This window comes from Cebidichthys violaceus, unplaced genomic scaffold (assembly GCF_023349555.1).
Source record: "Cebidichthys violaceus isolate CVI_PGR_0920_01 unplaced genomic scaffold, fCebVio1.0.p SCAF_5, whole genome shotgun sequence".
Lineage (NCBI taxonomy): Eukaryota > Metazoa > Chordata > Actinopteri > Perciformes > Stichaeidae > Cebidichthys > Cebidichthys violaceus.
The window spans coordinates 4,250,294-4,276,579 of NW_027176705.1; the positions used below are offsets into that span (position 1 = coordinate 4,250,294).

Sequence of the window (26,286 nt, forward strand, 5' to 3'; positions counted from 1 at the left end):
ATCAAAAAACACCAGACACACCTGACCTGCAGTCAGAAGGTAAAAAGTTACATAATGTTTTGCTTGTAAAACATTAACATTAAAAATGAAAGGTAAGTTGGGATGTTGCATCAACAACAAAGCATTTCTTTTCACTCAAATGCAATTAATAGGAAGTTAACAACAGGACATGAAAAGTCACAGCCTTTGTCCCACACACATTAAATTAAAAACATGACGACATGTATGAAAAAACAATCATGGGGCTCCCACTTGTTGGCGCTATGTATTATTTAGCTAGACAGGACGAGCACAAGCAGGGACCCGAGACTGACGTAAAATCACCATTTCATCTGTCCCCCGAGCACTGCCACTTTAAGTTGTTAGACGTTGAAAGGATTTCTTTGCCTTTGCCGTCGGAGGTGAACAGTTGGTCTTTGTTTGTTGTCATCTCCACTTCAGCAGCAATGGAATTCCTTCGAGTAACAAGCTTCAAACGCAGCTCCAGCAACTTTAATAACCAGGTTAGATGATGCACACAGACTTCTCAATGATGCAGCCGCACTAAAGACATGCACACACACACACACACACACACACACACACACACACACACACACATGATTTAAAAGGGAAGTAATGGACATTAATCACTTGCTCTTACTCCTCCACTCTCTCGCTTATAAACACTCAGTCTACTGACTCGAGTCATGTCTCACCTTCATTCATGTCAATACAATTGATTTTTGAGACAACTCAAGAAGTACAAGAAATAAAGAGAAATGCATCAAACAAATCTGTGAGGGACTGACTGACTGACTAATCCAATGTCCAGAATGAATCTATATTACCGAAGAACATGGGGGAGCTATCAACAAAGACACTAATCTACACCAAGTAAGTTCTTTCTATACAACAGCACTACAAAGCCTCAGTCACCATAGAGTAGAACCAATGCTTCTCTGCCACTGTATCAACAATGAATAAAAACAATGATGTACTGGAACAAAAAAATACAAAGTGAGAATAAGGGAAGTAGAACTGAAGTGGAGGCCACAGCATTAGACCAAATGCATCCCATTGAAGCAAAACTGGTTATTTTGTGTCATTTTATACTGCTGGTTTACGTGATGGAAGAGAAGTGGGTGTTTTTGCAACTCATTTCAATCAAATCCTTCAAACCTTTATGGTCCCAAGACAGTTTGAATCGTTAGGTCTTCTATGTGGCAAGTGGGTTGCGTCTTCATAAAATGCCGCTTTTCATGAGTTTACTTAATCTGTAGGTTTTAGCAGACAACCAATCTCATTAACTTAATCCAAACAAAGGCTGTTGGGGTCCAAAATTCATAGCAAAGTGACACTCCGCGGTCATACAGGGTCAGTCTGAAGGGCAAATTGACAACCTGCATGATAACGTATGATACCTGCTCTTAAGACAAATGAAGATATGCCCACCCTCTATTTAGACTAATCAGAATCTAAATCCTGTGTTATGGGACAAAAACCTCTTATCCCTCTGTATCACGTAGCCATGAGGATACAGAAATCCTCGTCTGTGAGATCAGATTATCCAGACTTGCTTCATAATGCATTCATATCAATGCATGCGTGAAGCAGCTGAAATGACACCAGTCTTAAACAGAGATTTTTTGATTGTTTCATTTTTCCATCTGTCAACATAGTGCTAATTAACAATCCTTGACGCAATGCACATCATGATGCCTAGGCTCTGACGATAACAGCATCTGCAGACCATTGATGACAGACGTTGGTACATTAACACATAGCAGCATTCAAAAATGTTTTGCGTGACATCGCAGGGACTTAAGGTAGATGGCACGTCCTTTTGCAGCGGGTTGAGAGATGTGCTTGGGGGGGGGGGGGGGTCGTTTTACCTGATCACCGCCCCGCTACGTGTCAACAGCACGTCCTCCACTACAAGGTGGTTTAAGGAAACAGGAAACGTTGATCCCCACTGACCTGAATCGTGCAGGTGTACTCCGAGTCGTCCAGCAGCCTCACGGTGCAGTTGCATTCCCTGTCCAGACTCCTGATACTGCTGCTCATCAGTCGACTCAGCATCTTCTCGGTCGTCTGCGCGCGGGACCAGGGAGAAGGGCGCACAGAACATACATATGCTACAAGTTGTATCTTTCTGACACGTTAGCGACGTCCCTGTTGTTAAGTCCGACACCTGGTCAGCGGCGGTGACGGCGTGGTGCGCAGCGGCGGCGGTGGTGCATCGTTTTATCCGTGTGTTAGAGCGCGCTGACTGGCCGAGGTGCCACCACGGTGCGTTTCTTCACTCAGCGCGGAGTGGAAATAGTGCTGCTGCTGCTGCACTCTCTCTCTGGTCCGGTAAAGACTGTCACCCCCCCCACCCCACCCTCTCCCCCCCTCGTCTCCTCGCCGTTGCCATGCCGCTGTAACGCTGCTGGGCGGGCCGAGGCCGGTGAGTGGCGAGTCCGTCAGCCAAAGGAAGCCGTGACTGAGACGCTGTCTTCACAGAAGGGACGACCGGAGACGAAATTCCGATAGGCTGGTGTTCGTCGTGACCACAGCCACATGGTCGGGAATAATAACATAGTGGGAGGTGGAGGGGCTTCAGTTTCACAAGTCAAACAATGGACGGGCGCTTTATGCTGATGCAGACGTTGATGAATTAATATTCAACATTTAATCTCGAAGCACATAGTTGTTGTTGTTTTTTTTAAAAACAATGTAAAACTAGAAACAAATAGGCTACTAAAAAAATAGGATAAATGAATCACCTTCATATTCTAATGACTTAAACGTGACATTTCAGCAGCCAAGCACGAGCCAGATTTCCTAATTTTTACCAATTGTTGACTCGCCCTCTTTGTTTAAAGGCAATATTTCCGACATATCTTGAAGGCAGCAACACATTAACACTGTTGCCTCCACACGTTGATTACCTGTCTTTCTCATGAATTCAGCACGACTCAGGTATGATATGCAGTCATGTAAAACATAAATAATCATTGTTTACATCTGATGATATTACTGTTGGCTATTTGCCTCATGTCTCATGTAACCAGAGTCAGTTTGAAGGAAAAGTCAATCTGTGCACGAAAATATACTTTTCTAAATTTAATACTGAATAAAGAATAAACAAACAGACAAATAAAGGTAGCATTTTCCTTCACATTCACGTATTTAGACATACTGAGCTGAATGCATTGGTTGAGCTCTATTCAAGCCAATTGGGATTAAATGGCTTGCTCAAGGGTTATTGTTACAAACAGCCCATCTTTCTCAGCTTGTTTTCTGAGAGCAGTTGCTGTCACGTGCAGGCACCTTTAACATACTACATACTGCTGTAACAACTATCTCTTTGAGATGAGTTTGAGCCAAACCGATAACAATATAGTTTCCGGTTTCTTTGACTGTGTCTCCCTCTGGTGGCGCTTTATTGTAATGACAACGAAATGGGGGAAATTGGGAAAAACCCAATTGTTGACTGGGACAAGTATTCAGCACCTTCACCGCAGCAGTAAATCCTTACTTAAAAAATACTCATTAATCAGAAAAATGGTTCCCTTCAGTGTTTTGCTATTGTGTTTTTGGATTGGTATTACTGGTGCATTAATGCACAAATTGCATTTTACTGCCGTATATGTTTAACGTTATGCTTATTTTAACTCCTATTTAAAGTGTTGGGTAGTTCAGTCTACAGCAATGCATGTTATTCTATAAGATCATCTTACGTTTGTGTCGTCGCTGTATTGTGAGAACCACGTAACGTTAACTCTACGAAGCCAACTTTGCATATGAGGTCAGAAAAACAGCCCTGTTTTCAGCTTTGTTGCGATACATTTTTTCAGTTATTCATACGTTGTTGTTTTTAGGCTAAAATGATTTATCTTAAGAATGGATGATGTTCTCAACACGTAAAGGAACGTTTGTTGTTATTATTATTAGTATTGTTATTAGTATTATCATTATTGACTGGACGGGTATTAACATTGAAATCTGACGCATACAATAAAAAAACTCAAGTGCAAGTACTTCGTAGACTAACGTTACTTGAGTAAAATGTAGGTCTACTTATTTCACCAGCGAAAACCACTCAATTAACGTAAAATAAAATAACTTTCCTTGCGGTAAAATAAGGTGGTTGTTTAGGATTATGAGTACTAACTGTGTCTCTAACATCAACTCCCATTGACAAAAAAATACAGCCCATCTGCCGTGACATTGTATCGCAATGCCGTGACCCGGATTCGAACCGGGGTTGCTGCGGCCACAACGCAGAGTACTAACCACTATACGATCACGGCGAGCTACGATGAGCTGGCGGATATAGAGGAGTCCCAACACCATGTCTTTAACGGAACGAGACCTCGGCGGGTCTGTTGAGGGGAGAGTTGTTTTGGAAATCTTACTTGTTGATTCTCTCTCACCGGTAGTCAATGCGGATGGCATAGATCATGCACCTTTTCTTTCAAGAATCTGCCCAAAAGCACCTTTTTTATAATTTTAAGGAAACGTGCAACATAGCTTGGATTGCATACACAGTAGCGACATCTGGTGTACAAATGTACAAACTGCAGGGGCAACACGTGGGGCTTCACCTCTTCTCTGGTTGGCTGATTCTGCTGTAGACGTAGCAGAGCTTCCTGTTTTGTAACACAAGTCAACGTGCTGATTACCAAATGAAATATCTCACCGAACACAACATCGACCAAGTATAACTGTGTTAAGGGCCAGTTTAGGTAAAGTTTCGCTTCACAACTGTGCATCGTTTTTGGGTTTAACTTGCGCATGTGACTCTACTGCGACATGATGTCATTGTGGGTCGTTGTTTTAGGTCTTTGTTGCCAAACCTAGGCACTTTTTCTGCAACTGTGTCGTCTTGTGGTTCTAAGAAATAGGTGCATTGCTTTGTCTCATTTAAAGCAGGCTTGAAACTTGTATTGTTACGGTTGCCACTGTTTGAGCAGATTACACAGCACCGCTGGAAATCTTCTAACTTCCACCCAGTTCACCTTTTCGTACAATGTCTGTGCAGCCATTCCCTTATTCCCCCTCATAGAGGAATGTTTGCCCTTGATGTGTTCACAGGTTCATGGCTCATACATGTGTTCACTGGTTCCGCAAGGGCCTCAGGCTGCATGACAACCCAGCCCTGATGGCTGCTCTGAGGGACTGTAAGGAGCTGTACCCTGTGTTCATCCTGGACCCTCACCTCCACAACAACACCTGTGTGGGCATCAACCGCTGGAGGTTCCTCGTCGGAGCCCTCACAGACCTGGACTGCAGCCTCAGGAAACTCAACTCCAGGTAGAGACATGAGGACAACATTCAGAAATATTGAATATTAAGAAAGTTTGAAACGCATATACATATTGTTATATTGTGGTGTGTTGGTCTCCATCAGGCTGTTTGTTGTGAGAGGAAAGCCAGAGGAAGTGTTCCCCAAGCTGTTCGACATGTGGAAAGTCACAAAGTTGACCTATGAGTACGACACAGAGCCCTACAGTCTGAGCCGGGACAAAACGGTGACCACACTGGCCAAAGAACACGGAGTCGAAGTCATCTACAAAATCTCTCACACTCTTTATGATATAGACAGGTATTAAATACTAATGCTGAACTTGTAGCCTACACATATTGGGGCATTGTTTCCTTACTTTACTTAACTTCTATGCAATTGTTACTTATGAAATATCTGATTTCAGGTTTGTTGACTGCTGCATGATACGTTTTTTTTTGGTCTTTCATGTCTTCATAGGATAATTGAGGAAAACAATGGTAAGGCTCCGCTTACTTATAACCGCATGCAGACGATAGTGAAGACTCTTGGTCCTCCTAAGAGACCCATCCCTGCTCCAACAATGGAAGATATGAAAGGTAATGCTACTGGATCATGTCAGTGAATTATCATAATGCATTCATGGAAATAAAATCTAAAACCAGTTAGTTTAAACGGTAAACCTTTATGAAAAGATAGCAAATGAAAGTAAAACCTAACAAGTGTCTAATTGAATTATGCCTGTTTCTTCTGTCACAGATGTGAAGACACCTTGTTTAGAAAACCACAAGAAGAAATACGGGATCCCTACGCTGGATGAGCTCGACCAGGACCCTGCAGCTCTTGGAGAGGAACAGTTCCCAGGAGGAGAGCAGGAGGCTCTGAAGAGATTAGATGGACATATGAAAAGAACGGTATGTCACTCTCACACTTGTGTTCTTCATTTCTACACGCCTGAAAGGTTTTGGATACTGCAACTCACTGTTGAGACACATGGTAGAACAATTATTAGAGACGTCTTCTAAAAATACTTTTTTTTTAAACCAGCATCCAAACTAACAATAAAGAATGCTTTATTATTAAAGCACTGCTGATATTACAGAGATACTTTATAGTTGTGTCCCAGTAAAGCAGAGAAAGCAGGCTTTTGGAGACAAACTACAAACGCATTGTGAGTGAGCCACAGTGATCCAGGTGGAGACAGAAAAACTGGAGGCTGTGGAGATCGCAGACACTCTTTAACGAAAACTGGAAGACATGCAGAGGATGTCAGAGCCGGCTGCTTTGAGCCGAGCCCAAATCTGAAAAGCACAAACTTGGTCCTGAGATCCTGAAGCTGCAGCAAACGCTCCTCAAAGGTCAGGACTTGAGGAACCAGACAGATATTGAAAACCTGAAGGACTTTGAGATCGAGGGGGCCGTTTGTAAAGAGTTTGACGGATGGCTCCAGAAAAAGATAAAACTAACTGAAGGTAGAGGAGGAGAGGACCAAACTGGAGGCAGTCAAAATCAGTGAGGCACAAGAATGGAGGAGGCCTGAACAATCACAGCGAAGCTTTCAGCTGAAAGCCTGATGCTCATCAACAAGCTGACGAAGGAGGAATAGAAACAGGAAGCTGTTGTTCGAGACATCGTGGCTCTCCCACAGATACTTCGTCAAGAAACGGGTTTGAGGGTCCGAGCAGAGAACAACGAACTGGAAGACATAGAGATTGTGGAGGCTCTTTAAAAGACAATTGAGCTTTGTATAAGGAGGTTCTCTGCCAGGATGAAGAGTTCCTGTGGCAAATACCCAGGAACAGAAAATGTACACATCTCATCTTTGATGAAAATGCTCCGTCTGATTTACATTATGTCTTTTGTTCAGGGATGGGTGTGCGGCTTTGAGAAGCCACAGACTTCTCCAAACTCTCTGAGCCCCAGCACCACTGTCCTCAGTCCATACGTCACTTTTGGCTGCCTGTCTGCACGCACCTTCTGGTGGAGGCTGAGAGACGTCTATCAGGGGGTGAGTGTCACCATGCAGTACAAGAATAAGGCTGCACAACTTATGGCCTATAACGGTATTGTAACTTAACTTTCCTCATTGTTAAATACATTTCAACAGTAAAAAAATAAGCAAAATGTTGATTTAATAGAAACAGCAGAAAATGTGTTATAGGTTTAACTATTGATTTATGGGCCTAACTTTGGACTTAGTCTGACTGCTGTGTTTGTGTGGCATTTGCAGAAGAAGCACTCAGATCCTCCAGTTTCTCTGCATGGCCAGCTTCTGTGGAGAGAGTTCTTCTACACAGCTAGTGTGGGTATCCCCAATTTTAACAAGATGGAGGGCAACCCTGTATGTACCCAGGTGGATTGGGACGCAAACCCTGAATATCTGGCTGCATGGAGAGAGGTACAGAATCCTTTAAAAAAAAATGTAAATGTAAATTAATGAAAAGAGCTGAAATTTATAATTTTAGCATTGCTATTTTCCTAGGATCATAAATATTTCCTGTCATCCTGGATGTTCTGTATTTCCCTTCAGGCTCGGACTGGTTTCCCCTTCATCGATGCCATCATGACCCAGCTGAGGCAGGAGGGCTGGATCCACCACCTGGCCAGACATGCAGTTGCTTGTTTTCTCACAAGGGGAGACCTGTGGATCAGCTGGGAAGAAGGGCAGAAGGTGTGTAAAACGAGATCTAGTACTTCTGTAGATTAAGTGAAGTACAGAGCGGAGTTGGGTATAATGCGGATTCCATTTACAGGATTTTATTATCAAAAGTTTTTATTTTTGCAGCCTTTTTTTATTTTTCACATTAAAGTCTGTTTTCAGGTCTTGGGTGGTACTACAGCACATGTGGGAAATAAAGTTGTAAAAAGCCTTGGGTAGGGTCGGTTGGGGTTGAAGAAAAATGAAATGAAAAATCTGAGGGTGTGCATTCAGAAAGAAGTGAGCTTACCAGACCTCTGTATCCCACTGCTCATCTCTGCTTTAGGCTAGCACCTTTTAGGCTAGGTTAGCCGCTACTAGCATACTCACCACTCAAGTTGCATTGTGGAAAATGTACACAGGATTCGACAAGGACGAAGGATGCATGAAATATAAACAACAGGATTCAACAACATTCTGCTGCATCGATTTTGATCCTTTTCAACCGTCCACCATGAAAGTGTTATAGGAGTGCAATGCTAAATATGTGGAGTTCTCACTTTGCTGACTGCCCCTGAAGGTGTTTGAGGAGCTTTTATTGGATGGCGACTGGGCTCTGAATGCTGGAAACTGGCAGTGGCTCTCAGCAAGTACCTTCTTCCACCAGTTCTTCAGGGTCTACTCCCCTGTCGCATTTGGTAAGAAGACGGACAAAAATGGAGACTACATCAAGTAAGATCGTAAACCTAACAAGCTCAAGTTATCACAAATAATATACACGTATTGTGTATATACGTGCAATATATGTATTATAATAATAGTAATAATTTTGCCTCCACTCTATTTTTATAGAAAGTACCTTCCTCTTCTTAAGAAGTTCCCGGCCCAGTATATCTATGAGCCGTGGAAAGCTCCACGCAGTGTCCAACAGGCAGCAGGATGCATCGTGGGTAAAGACTACCCGCATCCCATCGCACAGCATGAAGTGATCAGCAAGACGAACATCCAGAGGATGAAGTTGGCTTATGCCAAGAGATCGGCAGACCCTGCTGAATCACCCAGCAAATCACCCAGCATAAAACAAGGTAGTGCAAGAAAAGTAAATTTTTCTGAGAGGTTTATCTCCTCTGATGTTGTTCATGTTTACAGAACATCCTGCTTCTTTAATACTTTCAGTTTTCCTCCTGTAGGTGTAAAGCGCAAGGCTCCGTCTGTTTTTGACATGCTGAAGAAGAAGGAGAGAAGAAAGTAATGGTGCACATATGAATGCATAAAAGAGGTTGTGTGTAATCTATAGCTCTTCATTACAAATCACAGAATATATTCGGTTCTCATTAATGTGTGCAGGCAGTCTATTATGTCTTCTTTTTTATTACACCCTACATCGGATAACACTTAATATTTTGAGTACTGTTTTTTATTTTTATATTATATCTATATAAATGTTTAAAAGTGCGTGTTATACTTCCTCTTCTTCTTGCATGGAGTTTAAGTTAAAATGTATAAAGATCGATGGTCTCCTCTTGTGGAAGGCTACAGTTTATATTGAGATGCAGTAGTGTCTGCTTCACAAGTGGCCTTTTATTGCAACTTTAATGATAAAATGCCTTACTGCTCCACCCTAGAAATTTGATGTTTATTTTTTATTCTACATTGTATGACTACTCGGGTGTTAATATTCAATTATAATTCATCAAAAATATGTTCCAGATATTCTCAAGTGAGGTGATGTTTTCGATTTCCCATTTTATCAGCTAAATATTGTCAATGTATATGGCTTGATGTTCATTTTGAGTAGTTTATCCGGCATCATAGTTAGACATCAAAATGGAAATAAATCTTTTGCATCTTAGAGCAGCAAATGGAGAAACTCAATCCAAGCTAGTGCACTGGTTGTACATTGGAGCGCTCACTATTACCACTAGAGGACACTGTAAGTCCACCTGCTGAAAAATCACTTTCTCATGCAGTACCACTGAAGATCATTCATTGGTTGAATTGGTCAAGTTTAAGAGGCTTTATTCTGAGTTTTAGAATATTTATGAATACATTTTTTAGAAGAATGTAAAAAAAATCAGCAGCTGTGGTCCACACTGAGCAGCAGATATGTTATACTGTGTGCAGAAAAGGAACAAAACATGTATATTGCACGCCTGTCAAACCGATAATATTTTGCATAATTCATATTATCTTCTTATATATCAAGTGTGTGTGTATGTGTGTGTGTGTGTGTGTATCCCTACACAAAGTTCGATTGAAGTTAATTGAAAACGGATGAAGGCTAAATTTATCCCATTCATCATAATGGCCATCGGCCCCTGTCTAATCTGAGTGTACCGCAACATTAACTTGGGTCCATTAGTCAATATAGGCAACATACTATATGTTTACAGTCTGTGCATGTGATTGGCTGAGGGCAGTGTGAGCAGTCACGGTGTGTGTGTGTGTGTGTGTGTGTGTGTGTGTGTGTGTGTGTGTGTGTGTGTGTGTGTGTGTGTGTGTGTGTGTGTGTGTGTGTGTGTGTGTGGGCGCATACAGCTGTCCTTGGAGGCCAAGTCTTCTCCTGTTTCGGCTTCCTTGGAGCTGACACTGGTGTGAATATCCAGAAGATGATGTCACAGCCTCAACAGCGGGCCAGACGGCCGTACAAAGCCAAGCTCAGTTTCCACAGAGACCTCTCAAACATCAAAACAGTCTGCTGTCATACTGTGCATGCGTGGTGGAGGGTGTTTGAGGGTGTAATTGGCACCGGGCCACTCTGCCATACAGGTCTGGCTAAACTGCTGTCACTCAATTGAAAAGATTTATTTATCTGTGATCAAAATCCAATTTATAATGGCCTCCTTCCGAGTTTGTTCACTGGTGCACCCCTCTCCCCGTCTGTCCATGTCGACACCTCACCACACACACCATCTTGGATGTGGGTGCTGTAATATCCCAGTTGGATTAGAACAGCATGTTCCCATGCAGCTGACGTTTCATGTAGCTTCAAGAGTAGTGATTTATCTCAGGAGTTTATTTGCTCCACGGGTAGCACCATCAAACTGTTAATTCCCACTTTCTACAATAACAAATTCACTAGTTCAAAGAATAGAAGATCCAGTCTTTATTCAAACCACTGACCATGATAATAGACTAATGGCTTTTTAAAGTTAATTAGGAGCATCATTTATAAGAAATGTTTTTTCATCAACTGACACTACAAAATAATATGAATGCACTCAACCACTTGATTAACCAACAGAAGCAAACAGGAGGAAACACTCAGCATTGGCTAGTAGTCTCTCCTTTACTAACACAAGAGCGCGGTTCATCGCCTCATAAAACGTCATCAGTGGACGTGCCCATGTTCTGATTTTATGCGTTAGTGCTGGCAAATAATAGAGACTTCTAGAGCTCCGTCAGTCTGTTGTCAGGCTACTTTACCTGGTGAGAAGTCGCACCTGTTCATAACAAAAACATTGCGACTGTTCAATTGCACAGAAACATTAAACTACATTGACATTTGTTTTGGCTGAAGTACGTGAATGAAGAGCAAATGAGGATTTAGTGGTGAATGCAGGTGCTCTACGATGGCCAGTTTACACTTAAACTCACCCAAAAAACCAAGAGGGACAGTTGTGAAGTTGTGAGTGAAAGGTTTATGAGCACATGCTGAAAGGTCACTATTTATTGGAGGTCTATGGAGCTGATAAATAAATACCACAGCAAAACTGTAGAGCTGACAGTTGTATGATCTGCTTCATACCTTTTGGTCTATCCCCATCTCCTCTGGCATCCTGAACAACAACAGTCCTCTATACCTAGGCTCGTCCATTACCACTCTGACTCTTATGACTGATTGTAACAATTTACATTTGCCCCGCAGTGACCTCTTTCTATTTCTGACATTGCCCAATTATGTTTGCAAAAGACAGATAATGGTATCAACAAAGCCAGAGGTAGTGATCTCAGGGAGCATCATCTGTAGCCCCATCTAAATCTGCCAGACTAAGCCACAACAAGATTTGAGAAGCGCTATACATAGAAAGGCATGAGGCAATGGGCATGCAATGGTGAAATCTTATAATTTGTTTTAGGGAAAGGGGCGTACTATGACGTAGTTGGCCAAAATACTGTAGGTGCAAAGAAGCGACATTTGGATGTCTATCAAAGAGTAGCTGAAGTATCTTTCCATTGGTCCTATTTTTTTAACAAGATTTTGACTTATGCCAAACAACATAGTTGCACATGTTTCTGTATCGTCATATATGTTGTTCAACATTAGGAAATCCCTCTCCAGCTATCAGCAGTTGGGTAACATGCTTAAGGGGGATTCACTGTCAAACAGAGTCACATGACAGAGTCCTCTGTCCTCGGCAGTGTTTCCAAACCCTGCTGGGCTTTGATCTCTCTGTACACACCCTGTCCAGAGTATTCAGACCATGCTGAGGCAACTGTGTTTTCCAGCCCCAGAGGACTGGCAACCAGTCACACACAGGGCTTCGCCACCCAAACATGTCTATCACTGCAGTGTGCGTGTGGGGGGGCTGTGTTTGTTTATAGGAGTCGCTCATGGAATCCATTCTAAAATAACTATGACTGATGAATAGTATATGTCCATTTTGGGGGGTTGAAGGTCCCTTTCTCATTGTTAAATCTGTCATTTTTTCTCTTAAAGTTTTCCCTTATTTTGAAATGAAATTCTCCAGTTAATCTTGGTCATTAAATTGAGTCATCTACCAAGAAAAGTGGAAAGTATGGGATTAATAGAGGAACATGATTGATGGATGGAACAAAACATTTAAATAGACAGAGAAGGCTCAAAGGCGTGTGCAATATGAAGCACGTATGAGGTAAGATGAGAGAAAATTCAGATTGAGATCTTTGAACTTGATTTAGGCGGAACACACTCCAGGAAGCTGTACTTTCTAGTACTAGTATCAGTTCAAAGAAGATTTGAAGGATTTATAGTTTGTTTGCTGTGAAAAAAATGAGTTTGAGGTGAAAATGAAACATGCATAAAGGTAATTGAAAGGTAAACATTTCTCAATCTTCTAACTTTTCTCTTCATTTTGATTAGTTTGGTGAGATCAAAAATGCCAACAGCATACATTTTTCCATTCAAACATTTGTATGACTTGTGTTTAACCAAACCAACTCATCCTGTCAAAAACAAAAGTCAAATTAGATTGCTGATCGCTGATTTGTGTGTCTGAGAATACACGTGTGTGTGTGTGTGTGTGTGTGTGTGTGTGTGTGTGTGTGTGTGTGTGTGTGCATGCTTGTGTAAAGATAAGAACCCATAGCTCGTTGGCAGTCAATGGGATCTGCCTATATAAGGCTGTTCTATTCCTATTGCCTTTCCTCTGGGGATCCAATGCAATTGTCACTCACTGGACAATGCATGCCCGAGAGCTCTGTAGGCTTCACCATCTTATATTATATTATTAAAGAAAAATGTGCTTTTATCTTTTTTTAAATTACATAATTCCAAAGAACAAATGGGGAAGAAAAGATTCCAATTCTGGCAAACAGATGTAATTTTAACTCCACACTTTTATGTTTAGAAAATAACCTTGTGAGACCGGATGGTAGAGAGAATGTACAGCTCATATCAATGGACTGTACATAAGAGTGAAGCTGTACATAAGAGTGAAGGCATCATTCTCCAGATTGACAGTCTCATATGATTCTTTGCTGCAGTCTGTACACAGAGCTAGCTAAAAGGTTTAAGGAGAAGGGCAGTCAGCTACTGACCACACAACTGCTCCCTCTCTTCTCTGAGTGCATGCAATCCATTGGAAACAAAATAGAAAAAAACCTCACCCTGTTTTTTATATATACTCTCCTCCAATTCATGGAACTACCAAACCCGTAAAGACCTTTTATTTGACATGGACTTATTGTTTCTTCTTCAAAAGGATGTTTTTTGTTTTTATACAGACCTTTTACGACATGGCTTTTAGCTTGTTTTATAAAATGATCCATGGACAAGTTTTGGAAAGTGTGATGTGCTCTTGTGCCTATTTGCAGGCCAACTATAAATAGTCCAGCAGCCTACGCATGCTCATGTTTGATTGGAAATTGCAGTGCCTGAAGGCAGTGCTGAGGGGTGTCTGTCAAAGGAGGGAGAGAAACCTGTGAATGGTGAGTTAAATGTATAAAATAGTCTGCTGAATGTTGTTTATGCAAATAATGAATAGGAAAGGATGTAAATTATATTTTTACAGAGCATCTCACTTTTTAATCTTAAATTTCAGTACATTTTGATGTAATATGACTTTCTGTTGCTCTGTCTGTGATATTGTTTCCTTTCAGCTCTCATTAATCTCTCTGGAAAGCCCAACCAAAAAATAGTGACAACACAAACTTTTTTCTTCTGGGGTCTCTAGAGTATTCCTTTATCTGGTGAAAAATGGATTCACGTAGGACAACATCACGCTCCTCTTCTGGCAATGGAAGATCCAACAGTGGGGATGATAGCAGTGGGAGTAGCCGGCCGAGTAGCTGCAGCTACCTCTCTAACGTGAGGCCAGAGAACAGGTACAGATTCAACACTAACCCAGTGTGCTGTGCTACCTGCTGTTAGTCCAACATCAATACTTCATCATTTTCCGAACCTGGGATGGACTTGTGTGACATATTAATATTTTGTTTGTTGCCATGGTCACCCAAGTTTAGATCAGTTATGCACCATGGGCCTCATTTCATATCAAGCATTACACCAACAACAGCTTCTGCATTAAAAAAAGATCTGTTCATGGAACAACCTATGTTGACCTTTAGGTTCAAGATACAGAACTTGTTTAATAGTGCCCTGCATTTTCTTTTCTTACGTGAACCCCTCAAGTTATTTTATAAAAGGATATGAAACACTATTGGCTTCTGTGAATATAATTATAAGAAACTAGAATTTTGATTCTTTGTCATCTTCTGTTGGCCCGTGTGAAGTGCGTAATCACTGCAACATAATATGTAAAGATAAGTTTGGTGGAATGGACAGTGGTGGTGTGGTATTGTTTGCAGCTGGAATTGGGACAAGCACTATGAGCAAAAACTATTGGGGAAAAAAAATCTGAAATGATGAACAGGAAATGCTGTTTTCTGCCAAACTCAAACATTTATAACATGTTTTTGCTTAAAAATGTACTTGTCATAGCTAGATTACTGTAGTATTTTTATAGTCAATATTAAAACTCCAACAAACAGCGCTTTGTAGCGCATCCACAGTAACTTAATTAAGTGAGACTGCATTTAGTATTACTGTCTTGTTTCGTTTGCTTAATCACAAGTAACATGCAGTGAAGTGTAACAGTATCCGTGCACTGACCCAACACTGAAATGGATGTCAACACCAGACATACAAGCCGCACGATAATGCTGTTATAATATGCATGCAAGCCAACATAAATTAATTTTATTACATGTGTGGGATGCTTCTTCCACATTTCCACATGCAATGATGGGTTGATATTCTTTAGCTATTACTGTACATTTATGGTGATGTGTTTTATTTTTCTAATTAATATATCTGGACTAATTAGGCCCTCTAAGGACACAACAAATAGCTATTCATTCTGAACTTCAGAAGCCAAAGATCACACAAAACACTTTCTTTTCTTCCTTTCTTACATTGTATGCATAAAAAAAATGATTTGTAAGATTTGCCTCTGTTTTCGTTGCCTCTTGTAAACTGCTCAACACTCAATAAGAACAAATCTTAGTCTAGTCTTTATTTGTGTTATTGATGTCATTGAAGGCTAAATTCTGACTTGGCTTTAGTGACCAAATAAACACACATTTGAGAAATTAAAGTCTCTTTTTTCTTCTAGTAATGCTCAATCATAATTGGAACCTGTTGCTCTATCATTTTGCTCTTACCACAATTTGTCATAATTTAGGATTGACTTTTTCCAACAACCGCCAGGCGACAAGTTGGCTCACAACATCTGTTTACATCCTTTTAATGAAACTGTTGGTGACGCTACAGTCACTACGTCTATGTTTTTCACAATGGTTGTTACAGACATTTTTTGTTGTAATCTTCAGCGCTATGTTGAGGTAATGGAGGCAAGGTCTTGAGTCAAATAACACAGCTGGTATTTTAATTTTAGATATTTGGATCAGAAGGAAAATTTTCACAAACCTGACCTATTGAAGGCTGCAATTTTGAATTCAGTCAACCTTATAAATCATTCCAGGCAATGCTTTTGCTCTTGAGTCTGGAAACTATCCATCTACATGTATGTAAAACAATAATCCAGTATGTGCGGAATCATTTAAAAAAATAAGCTACAAGTTGACAGACCGGCTCTCCTCTCTTGCACAGGAGCACACTCTGCAGCATGATGGCACAGTTAACTGAGGAAACCCAGCCCTTCTTCGAAATAACCCTCAAGTCAAAAGCTGTGTCTGAGGATTGCAATATGAAGTTCTCGTGTATGGTTACAGGTAAACACGGCTTCATTGTACCACTTTGCATGGCTTTGCACCAGATGTCAGTGACCTAATGGAAATGTATTACAGGAACATACAATATTACAGGGGACTTGATGAAAAATCAGTTTGTAACAATTTAAAGGAAAAGAACACACCAAAATAATGTTCTACCTCTGAAAAAATGCTCAATACAAATCTGATTTCATGCATATTTAGCATCTGAAAAATATTGTGATAGTCTACAAGTCAAGCTCTTTCTTTATTTACAGTGCAGGGAAGCAATTCCAAGATAAACTGCTACATTTCTAGGTTGATACAGAAATTGTTTGCCCTGATGACCATATTTTTTTAATTAATTTATTTCAGGATACCCTATTCCTCAAGTCCTTTGGTACAAGGATGATATGCAGTTAGACAGATACTGTGGACTACCTAAATATGAAATTTTCCGCAACGGACAAAACCATTCCCTGCACATCTACAAGTATGTATGTTTGGAAACACTGATATGACATCTGAATGCAATTTTTCTATCAAAATGGTACAAACTTTCAATAAAGAAATGTAAATGACTAAACAGCAACAGGCACTCTGTTGGAGTTTTGAAAAAGAGCTTATGTCCTGAGCAGAGTTCAGCTAACACAGCACTTTTTTTCCTTTTCAGCAATATTTACTTTTGTTTTTGTCAGGGATAAATTTGTTCAAAATAATTTTAATCAAGGCAACTTAAATTTACTTCTCTTTGCAGTTGCACTGTGGAGGACGCAGCTATATACCAGGTCTCAGCCAGCAACAGTAAAGGCATTGTGTCCTGCTCTGGCGTTCTGGAGGTGGGTGAAATGAACGAGTTCAAGATCCACCAGCGCTACTTCGCCAAGCTCAAACAAAAGGCTGAGAACAGACGCAGGGAAGCGGAAGGTAAAGAAAACCAGGAGCCGCTACGAACCATCAGTCCTGACCGCGCACAGAGGAAGCGCCGCTCCACAATGGAGGCCTTTCTCAGCACGCCCAGCTCCATGGAGGATGAGGGCATCGAGGAGAGCATTCAGGCTGTAGCTGTGGACACTGAAGCCAGGTTACAGGAGGCCACTGTGGAAGAGGTGGAGGAAAAGCCAGTTCCCATCACTAATGGAGCAGTGTCAGCTGAAACTAAGGGACAGACTATTGGTGAAAACGGTAACAAGAGCGTGACATGTATATACGACTCTGCCCAGAAGATTTTTACTGCGCACCAACCCAAAACTCCCTTTGTCAAAAAGAAGATTAAAATTTCCAACAGTACACCAGAAGAGCGGCCATCTGAGGAGAGAAGGGCAAAAGATGAGACCTTAACCTCTGTAGCTCTGGCCTGCACAGAGCCAGTTCAGTCTAAGGGGAATTCAGAAGAGTTTATGGAAGTAGAGAACTTTGCTAGTTCATCAGTTGTGGATTCAGACTCCAGGAACGTGACAGAACGACATCAGAAATCAGAAACAGAGGAAGTATTACGCGCTGAAAAGCCTTCAAAGGGTGAAAACATATGTGTTCAGGAAGCTGTTCCTTCACAGAAAGTACAGCTGCCTGCCTCAGTACCCGCTGCTGCTCTTACATCTACAAGTCATACGGTTTCAAGAACTGAAGGTAAAAAAGCTGCAAAGCATGAAAAGAGACCTGGACGTAAAGATACTGAACAGAATTTGGAAATGCAGAACCAAAGTCCTCACAAGACCTCAACACAGCGACAGTCAAGTGCTGCAGCAGCATCCCGACAACCCAGAAGCAGAGTAAAGGGTAACATTTCTAAAACAGAACATGTTGAAGTCATGGATGTGGACGAGAAGTCAAATACTCCCACTGGTGGATCTTTAGCATGCAGAGACATTGAGTCAGTGAACACACCACGTGAAAGCAGAACCTCTTTACTTCAGCGTCCATGTGAACAGGCTGGAAATCAGCTGTCTGTGAAGGAAACAAGCCCCACCCGAAAAAATGTGTGTGTGTCTCGGCCAGCGCTGCTGAACGAGGTGAGCGAGCCTTTTCGCATGAGCTCATGAGCGCTTTGTGCTGCCAACACAGGCCTCATCTGTAACACAAGCATCATGGAGCTATTTATAGCTTTTACAAGTATGCCCTGCTGTGTGACAAGAATTAAATGACGCACATGTTGACAGATGCAACAGGTAGATTCATGCATTTGATTTAGTTCGAAGGTCTGAGAATTGCAGTATTTCTTATGATATGAATTCAGGATTATACTTTGGCACTCTGAAAATATTATGATACATGGATTAAGCAGATTTTCCCCTAAGCAAAAGTTTGACATTTGGGGAAATGCATTTATTCACTCTTGCAGAGAGTTAGGTCAGAAGATAGATTCCACTCTCATGTCTGTCTGTTAAATCTGAAAGAATAGCCAACAGATGATTAGCGTAGCTTAGCACAAAGACTGGAAACAGGGGGAAACAGCAAGCCTGGCTCTGTCAGAAGGTCATTTTTGTTTTTACACTTTTATTTTTTATATGGATTTAACAATGAGGTATGTTATTAGTGAACTTTAGAGGTGCAGGTATATATATACAGTATATTAATGTTGGACAGAGGCAATATAGCTGTTAACTCCTGTTTTAAGTGTAATGCTGAAGCTGGCTATGGCCTAAGAGCAAATATGTATAGCTATGCAGACAAAAAAAGCAATTTCATTTCAGATGGACTTAAACAGACAGACATGAGATTTTTCAATTGATCTTTGAACAAGTGTATTTCCCCAAACGTCCAACTAATTCTTTCAAAAATGAAAGTTAATGGAGGATGTCCTGATTGATGATTTTAGGCCTCTATAATACATTCAACCTATACATTTGGCACCAGTCTATATAAGCACTTGTTTTTCTATTTGGATTGTGTATCTTTATTGTCTACTGCTTATGCAATCCTCCTGACTGGCTGTAGCTGCATGGTTGAATACTGACGGCATTGAGTGCTGAGACAAAACACTGCACAGCTGAAGCACCTCTTAAAATGATTCGCATTCCTTTCTGGCCACACTTAAATGTAAAATAGCCACCTTACTTGTGAATAGACCTCACTGTGTCAGCATTAGATAAAAGGAAAGGAGAGAAAACAAGCAGAAATGAGCAAAGCTGCAGATTTTGTATGTAATTTATTATGACATTAAATATGACTTTATAGTTACATATTTTTATGTTTTGCAGTTCCTTTTTGAAGGAACCTATAGGCAGAATGCAAATGATCCTGAAGCTATATCATGGCTTATCTCATGACATATGACACAGGGAACCTCTCGTGCTAATTTAAAAGGGGATTCAGCTCAATTACAGACTTTATGGGGATTTAAAGCTCAACCAACATGCTTGTATGGCAGAGATGTATGGAAGAGGGTAGTGCACAGTGCTTATGTTTCGCTATATGCCAGATATATCACACTACCATGCAGTTTTTTCACTGTCACAACAAAAAGTAGGGTCTCGAACAAATGTTAGTAGTGGATTTGGATTCTAGGTTAAGATGAATGTCAAAATGGATTTTAGAATTGTTTTCATATTTAAAAAATTTAAAAAGAACGATTTAAGAAATATCCTACGATTTGTTTACAGGGAGCTATGAGCTTCTAACATGAACACAAACACTAATGTGGCAGGTATTTCACTGAGAGCCATGGGAACATTGCATACTGGTGAAGGAAAGGTTTCTTGTTATCATCACGTTCTATCTTTTCTCTGGTTCATAAATTCCTTTTTGCTCCAAGGTCTTCCCAATCCGTTCTCTGTTTGTTGCTGGTTACACTGTTGCTGTTTTTAACATTACATGTGTTTGTCCCTGTTCTGCATAGCCAGGGATAAGGGAATAAGTATTTACAGCATGGAAACCTCTGCTTGTATTTTGCCCCAAGGTTACACAGGCCCATACAAAGATGAACAGGAATGATGCACCTGTCAGCCTTGAGCTTCCACCCAACCAGATGGATGTGCAACCACCACAAAAGACCGGATCAGAGAGAGAGACCTCGGCAACTGACATCCAGACCCCGTCTTTGCACTGTGGTCTTCAAGCAGCAATTGACAAAATGACACAGGACACATGGGATCATTCCAAGGGATCAAATGAAAGCCATAGGGCCCTTTTTACAGACATACAGAAGTCACCACTCCAAAGCCCTGGTGGTGGTGAGAACTCCCGTGGGTGTAATGTTTCTTCCAGCACCCAGCAAAGCCAAATTAATACAGCTATAAAAACTGTTGAAGGGACAGAAATACAAGTTGATGAGAAGGTAGAAAGCAACGAGGTAGGTAAGTTATTAGTGCAGTCTGACAGCGTGGCTCCAAATGAGAAGATAGTTGAGATGGAGACTGAAAGTGCTGCTCTGCATATGATTGAACACATTGAAACAGAAAAGACCAAAGATGCAGCCAATAAAGACACTGATGTTATCATTGTGGATGCATCTAATAAAGAAACTGAGAAGAATGAGCACATATTAGAAATGGAGGCGGAAACTAGTTCAGCAACACAGGATCTACAGTCATCTATGTTGGAGCCTGCAATCCCACTCCCGACAAAAACTTCAGAAAACACGAACATGTCCGAGCTCCAGATAAAAGAGTTCCAGGAAATTCCAAAACCTGTCACAAAAGTCATATCTGTAGCTGAACTTTTGAGATCACAAATAAAGGCTCTTGAATCCACACTGGTAAATTCAGTGACCACCTTACCGGTTAATGCTGGCTTTGTACAAGATTCAACTACAGCTGTGACAGAAACATGTGAGGAGTTAAAAGAAGATAACAGTAAACCGACAGTGAAGAAGTCGATGTCTGACAGGAAAACTGACACGAGTATTACTCCTCCCACAAGCATAAAAGAAACCCTAATTGAGGTTTTTAATCAGCTAAATAAAACTGATCAGGAACAAATTCAGTCTCTAGATGCAACTTTACCGCCTGTTCAGGCTTTACAAAACCCATCTGTAATCCCTCCTATCTCTGTCGAAAACACTGGCATCACTACAGAGACTGTAGGCCTTCATGACAGTGACAAAACATATCATGAAGGTGTCATGGACATTTGCCGGGAAACTGGAGCCTCAACTCAGGTTCCTCTGAAAGATTGCCCTGTTGTGTCCCTTTCTGGGAGTGAAAATGTCAAACAAAATCTTCCTCCTTCAACCTCTAAGGATGAACTGACCAAAAGACTTTCATCTGGAACTGTCCCACGAGAACCTGGGAATCCACTTGCAGTGACACCTATAAAGGCCAGCGGTCAAGAGTCAAATATTACAGTTTTGGAGCATTCCAAATGTGAACCTGTTCAAGGCAAAGACATGGGAGATGCACTAAAGTTAACCCCAAAAGCTAAACTCAACTTCCAAACTGAAATGGGGATTATTGAAATGAATTCCACAACACTAGATCAATACAAAATGGAAGAACACGACGCAAACACCAGTTCTTTGCAGAGTGTACAAACGTTTCCCGCTAAAGATGTACTTGGAACAGATACACAAGAGAATAATCTTCACATTATTCAGCAGGACAGCTCAATGGTTGAGGAATTTTCAAGAACTGACTTTTTAGGTAATCCAACTCCTGGGGCTAGTCCATTGTTAAAGAAACGAGACTGTGTTTCTCCCATTCCTTCTGCTACTCCACAAGAGCTAGCCTCTGGGGCCCGACGCAAAATCCTCGTACCCAAGGCCAAACCTGATGAGGCCTCAGAGGCTACATCACCGGTTGATAATCAAACTCAGAAAAAGGAAGTTCCTACAGAGAGCAGCAAGCTTTCCACAAGTCCTGTGACCCTCGCTACGTCTCCAAGCCTGTCAAGACGGTCACCTCTACTTCAACCCCCTGTCGAGCAAACCGGTCCTGCAGAAAGGCGTTCTCCGCTCTTGAGCAGAAGGAAGATGGCATCTGAGACTCAAGCACTAAGCCAGCCGCCCACCGAGGAGATTCACACCCCAAAAACTGAGGGAAAACCTGCTGAGAAGGACAAGCACGATCCATTCAAAGGTACTATAGCCAAAATAGTAAATAGTTAATAGCTTTAACAGAAATTGTTACTATGTGTAGCCTATTAACATATGTCTTACTTTGGCAGTAGTTGTATCAAAAAAATTACAAAAAGGCATGTCTATTTTGTTTAAGACAAAGTTTGCAGTGAATATACTGACATTTGCTTTCAGCGCCATAATATGTATTTTCTATATATAAGCTGAATTATACAGCAAAGAATGTTTGCTATGTAGCATATGGCAGATACAGTATATATTAGACTGGATACATCAAGTTTCTTCACTATGCTGTCTGTGTCTTACCCTCCAGCACCTCAAGTTATTCGTAAGATCAGGGGTGAAACATTCGCAGATGCCTCCGGACACTTGAAACTGTGGTGTCAGTTCTTCAACGTACTTAGTGACTCTACAATCAAATGGTACAGAAATACAGAGGCAATTGCTCAGATTAAAAGAAAGTAAGTTTTCAGTGGGACTCCAAAGAAAATCCACAGTTTCACAAGAAATGTCTTATAATATGGTTCTGTTTTTTTTCTTTTTTATAAGTGGCAAGAAAGCATGCCAAATAGGAAGACAAATAGCTTTTCTTGTTTGTTTTTCAGCGCAGGGGATGAAACTCAGGTCAATCTTGCCATTGTTCAGGCAACAAGCAAAGACTCTGGTGTTTACGGATGCACAATTACAAATGAATATGGGACCGACTCAACAGACTGTCTCCTTAGTGCAGATAGTATGTTCTCTTTTACCTTACATTTGGCATAAAGCAAACATTTTTCCATGCATTACTGGACCGCAACAAGTCTCATTTTGCTTTCTCTCTTACTGTGTTGCAGTCTTGGCTGGAATGTCTCTACGTGAGGACCTTGGTGGTAAGATGAGACTTTACATGTTTAGAGCCCAGTTTTTCCAGTGTCAGAGCCCAAATGCTTTTGTGACTGCCCTTCTTACATTCTTCTGTATGCAGTTGGAGAAGAGATCGAAATGACACCAATGATATTCAACAAGGGTGTGGCTGATTCTGGCATCTGGGGTAACAAATTGTTTGGCCGTATAATGATGCAGGAATCTCATATTGGTGATGGCTGTTCTCATAAAGTCTGGAGGGCAAAAGTAATCTATGGTCTGGAGCCTGTGTTTGAGTCTGGAAACACGTGTATCATTAAAGTATGCAACCCCATCGCCTATGGAGGCAAAGCAGAAAGCTGCCTTATAGACAGGAACCTGGACATTGTCAAGCAGGTATGTAAAAAGGTTTGATTTAGTCTTAGATTTAGATATATCATTCAATAAGCTTAAAAATCCAGCATTAAAGTGAATCCGTCAGTAGTCATTCATGCCACCCACATAGGATTACTGAGGCACTAATCAGATGAAGATTAAATAAATTACTGATGTAAATTGAGCATATCTTTACTGGCTGTTCTCCAACATTCTGAATACAGAAGTGTAAAATTCAGAACTTGGCTCGGGAATACTGCAAAATCTTCTCCGCAGAGGCAAGAGTGATTGAAAACTTTGGCCCCTCGCTTGAGTGAGTATGATCTCTCTGTTAACTCTTCCCCAACGGTTAACATCCTCTTGAGTATCATATACAGTACACAGACTAGCAAGCCTCACTAAAGGTCAATAACGTCATCTTTGTCATACAGGGTGATCCCAGTCTACCTGATGTACCGACCAGCAAACACAGTCCCCTATGCCACAGTGGAGACTGATCTGTCAGGAGTCTATCAGAAATACTCTGTCCTCGATGATTCAGGCAGAATAGACATGAGGTTTGGCTCTGAGGCGGAGCAGAAGTGCTGTGCCCTGCAGCACTGGATCTTTCAGTGGACCAATGGCAGTCTGCTACTCACTCGACTAGAAGGTAGGCTCACAACAGGACAATGTGAAATGTATGTTTTCGCCAAATTTGTGACAAAAGTTTTTAATAATATGATGATGTTTTGGGACGTACAATGCTATGAAACTGAGGCCACCTTCTTTATCCTGGTTCATCCCACAACACAACAAGCGTTTATCAAGTTTTTGTTAAAATCAGTGGCATATTGAATTGAAGAGGCAGTGAGCGTGTGAAGCTCAAAATTGGTTGACGGATTACACACACGTTACCATTACTAATGAAGTAAAATGTTGCTTGCAATAAAGACAAGATTGGGAGCCAAACAATTTTTTTGGGCTGAGCTGCTTAAAATTTGACCTTCTCAACCCTTAAAGAAGGTATGTGTATTCTAAACACACTCAAGTCCATTAAACATGATTTGTTATGTGTTATATGTACAATAGCAATAAGACTCAACTTGTAGTTTCTTTTTTTTTCCACCTCTTACATTTAGTGCTGGAGTTAATGTGGGGAATATTCACATTGGATGTCTGTCACATTTGAATATGTTTCCTGAACAACAGAAAAATAAAGTAATTACGTGGTGTTGTTTTGCAGGTGTTGACACCAAGATCACCAATGTTGGGATTTCAGTTAAATCGACGGGGTTAGTATAATTATGTAGTGAAAACCTAATTTTACAGGTATTTTACATTTATGCTCGACTGTGACATTTGACTGTGACTTTGTTGTGTTTTGCTGCAGGCATCAAGGTCTTTCTGTTGAAGGGAATCCCAAAGTTTTTGAGCAGTTCGTCTCCCAGCACCAGTGTAACTACTTCTGTGGTCTGCTCAGCCTGAGGTCACTAAAGGTCCTGGACTCTTTAATGACGCCATCGAAGCCGAAGGGCTCCCGGAGTCCATTACTTCAACGCAAAGCTGCTGGCTCCTCCAGCCCTCAGACCGGCCGGAGAGCTGCTGGCAGCCCCAGACTGCCCAAGAAGACTGAGCAAGAGGGCAGAAACACCCCCACTAAACAAAAAGCTGCTGATGCTCCCAAACTTGTTAAGATGGAATAGAATAATCATCACTCAATAAGACATGAGAGATCACATATTTTCTCAGTGATATAGAATTCTAATCAAATTCTATTGACTTTCTCCACGATGAAGTCCTAAACCAGAAATGGTTCACTGTATCAGCAAAACAGTGCAGGGAGAAACAAAATGGGCTGATTACACCTCCTTTTTAAGAGAGGTAAAAAAAACAAAAAAACTTCAGAGACCAGGAAAGAGATTAATAAATATTGTTTTGACAGCCACCATTCCTTGCCATTATCACTCATAATGGATCGATGCCCTTACGTGTTGTAGTGATTATCTGTTGTTTTCTACAATCAACCAAGCTTGGGGTTGAAACTACAGTGAAGTGTAATGAGAAGTAGCTGTCCTGGGTTTGTATTCTATCAATCAATGTACCATTGTAGGTCACAGATTGTGAATCCCAATCTCAGGTCAGTGTATTTGTACTAAATGAATTTGCCAGATAACACTTTTTGAACTGAAGTGGCATAATATGTAGTTATTGTAGTAATCTGAATGTAGGGCAGTTATGTCAATAGTAAAGTCAAGTCATAACAGATACACAGTGCAGCACATTTTTAAGGCTGTGAGTAAACACTATATTTACACTATATAACTATATGTTTTGGTTATGTATCAAGCCAAATGTAGCTTCACATGACACTGTTGTACGGTGGCAAATGGTGCTGTGCTTTTATATTGTAATCTGTCATGTTTACTTGCTGTTCTACATTGCACTGCATTTTTCGAAACTGCACCTTTGAATGCAACTAGCTGTAAAATAAAAGATGATTATGCCTTGTACGTTTGTAGAAAGTGCTGTAAAAGTGCATGACGTGCTTTTTGAATTTTGAGTATCATTCTTAATGGAAATTAGCATATTGCGGAGTGAGCTGAATCACAGCAACGAAAGCATCCCACTCAGTCTCTCTGACATCTGCAGTCACTCATTATCGCATCGTCTTGAAAGATAAGTAACCCGGTGTTATCTTAGTGACTCCTATTATCTGAGAGGACTCTGTCACATTTCTTTCTGTCATTACTGACAAGAACCTGTTATTTA

General features: G+C 41.0%; 3 protein-coding genes and 1 non-coding gene across 5 annotated transcripts in view; 2 read left to right on the plus strand and 2 right to left on the minus strand.

Annotated features, from left to right (window-relative positions):
- Positions 1-2,348, minus strand: part of LOC137887508 (FERM domain-containing protein 5-like) — a 70,122-nt gene extending 67,774 nt beyond the window's left edge. The window contains exon 1 of the mRNA XM_068730567.1: positions 1,960-2,348. Coding sequence (XP_068586668.1) covers positions 1,960-2,061 — 102 coding nt within the window. The 5' untranslated portion in view covers positions 2,062-2,348. The remainder of the gene's footprint in view (positions 1-1,959) is intronic.
- A 1,860-nt stretch (positions 2,349-4,208) lies between these two features.
- trnah-gug (transfer RNA histidin (anticodon GUG)) lies at positions 4,209-4,280 on the minus strand. The gene has a single exon. It is a non-coding gene; the product is annotated as a tRNA-His (tRNA).
- A 350-nt stretch (positions 4,281-4,630) lies between these two features.
- cry5 (cryptochrome circadian regulator 5) lies at positions 4,631-10,089 on the plus strand. Of its 2 annotated transcripts, XM_068730664.1 has the most exons (11): positions 4,631-4,715; positions 5,065-5,283; positions 5,381-5,575; positions 5,735-5,853; positions 6,014-6,168; positions 7,122-7,262; positions 7,485-7,652; positions 7,785-7,925; positions 8,473-8,624; positions 8,745-8,977; positions 9,083-10,089. In XM_068730664.1, exons 2-11 carry the CDS (start codon positions 5,069-5,071, stop codon positions 9,142-9,144), a joined length of 1,581 nt encoding a protein of 526 aa, XP_068586765.1. In that variant the 5' UTR covers positions 4,631-4,715; positions 5,065-5,068; the 3' UTR covers positions 9,145-10,089. The 2 variants fall into 2 exon arrangements, with proteins under 2 accessions (XP_068586765.1, XP_068586766.1); XM_068730665.1 differs by lacking the exon at positions 7,785-7,925.
- Positions 10,090-13,860: 3,771 nt separating this feature from the next.
- Positions 13,861-26,027, plus strand: alpk3b (alpha-kinase 3b). Its single transcript, XM_068730556.1, has 14 exons — positions 13,861-14,021; positions 14,267-14,417; positions 16,204-16,325; positions 16,680-16,797; positions 17,062-18,316; positions 20,203-22,318; positions 22,631-22,778; positions 22,923-23,050; positions 23,154-23,189; positions 23,285-23,559; positions 23,763-23,851; positions 23,970-24,187; positions 24,761-24,809; positions 24,908-26,027. Exons 2-14 carry the CDS (start codon positions 14,290-14,292, stop codon positions 25,218-25,220), a joined length of 4,995 nt encoding a protein of 1,664 aa, XP_068586657.1. The 5' UTR covers positions 13,861-14,021; positions 14,267-14,289; the 3' UTR covers positions 25,221-26,027.
- Positions 26,028-26,286: the final 259 nt, after the last annotated feature.

What these genes read in the sequence shown, in the direction of transcription:
- alpk3b (XM_068730556.1), top strand. Translation starts at nt 14,290, where the DNA reads ATGGATTCACGTAGGACAACATCACGCTCCTCTTCTGGCAATGGAAGA. An exon ending in TCTACGTGAGGACCTTGGTG is followed by an intron (nt 23,190 to 23,284) that starts GTAAGATGAGAC and finishes TTCTGTATGCAG; the next exon opens with TTGGAGAAGAGATCGAAATG. An exon ending in AACTTTGGCCCCTCGCTTGA is followed by an intron (nt 23,852 to 23,969) that starts GTGAGTATGATC and finishes TTTGTCATACAG; the next exon opens with GGTGATCCCAGTCTACCTGA.
- cry5 (XM_068730664.1), top strand. Translation starts at nt 5,069, where the DNA reads ATGGCTCATACATGTGTTCACTGGTTCCGCAAGGGCCTCAGGCTGCAT. An exon ending in ACTCTTTATGATATAGACAG is followed by an intron (nt 5,576 to 5,734) that starts GTATTAAATACT and finishes ATGTCTTCATAG; the next exon opens with GATAATTGAGGAAAACAATG. An exon ending in GCTGGGAAGAAGGGCAGAAG is followed by an intron (nt 7,926 to 8,472) that starts GTGTGTAAAACG and finishes CTGCCCCTGAAG; the next exon opens with GTGTTTGAGGAGCTTTTATT.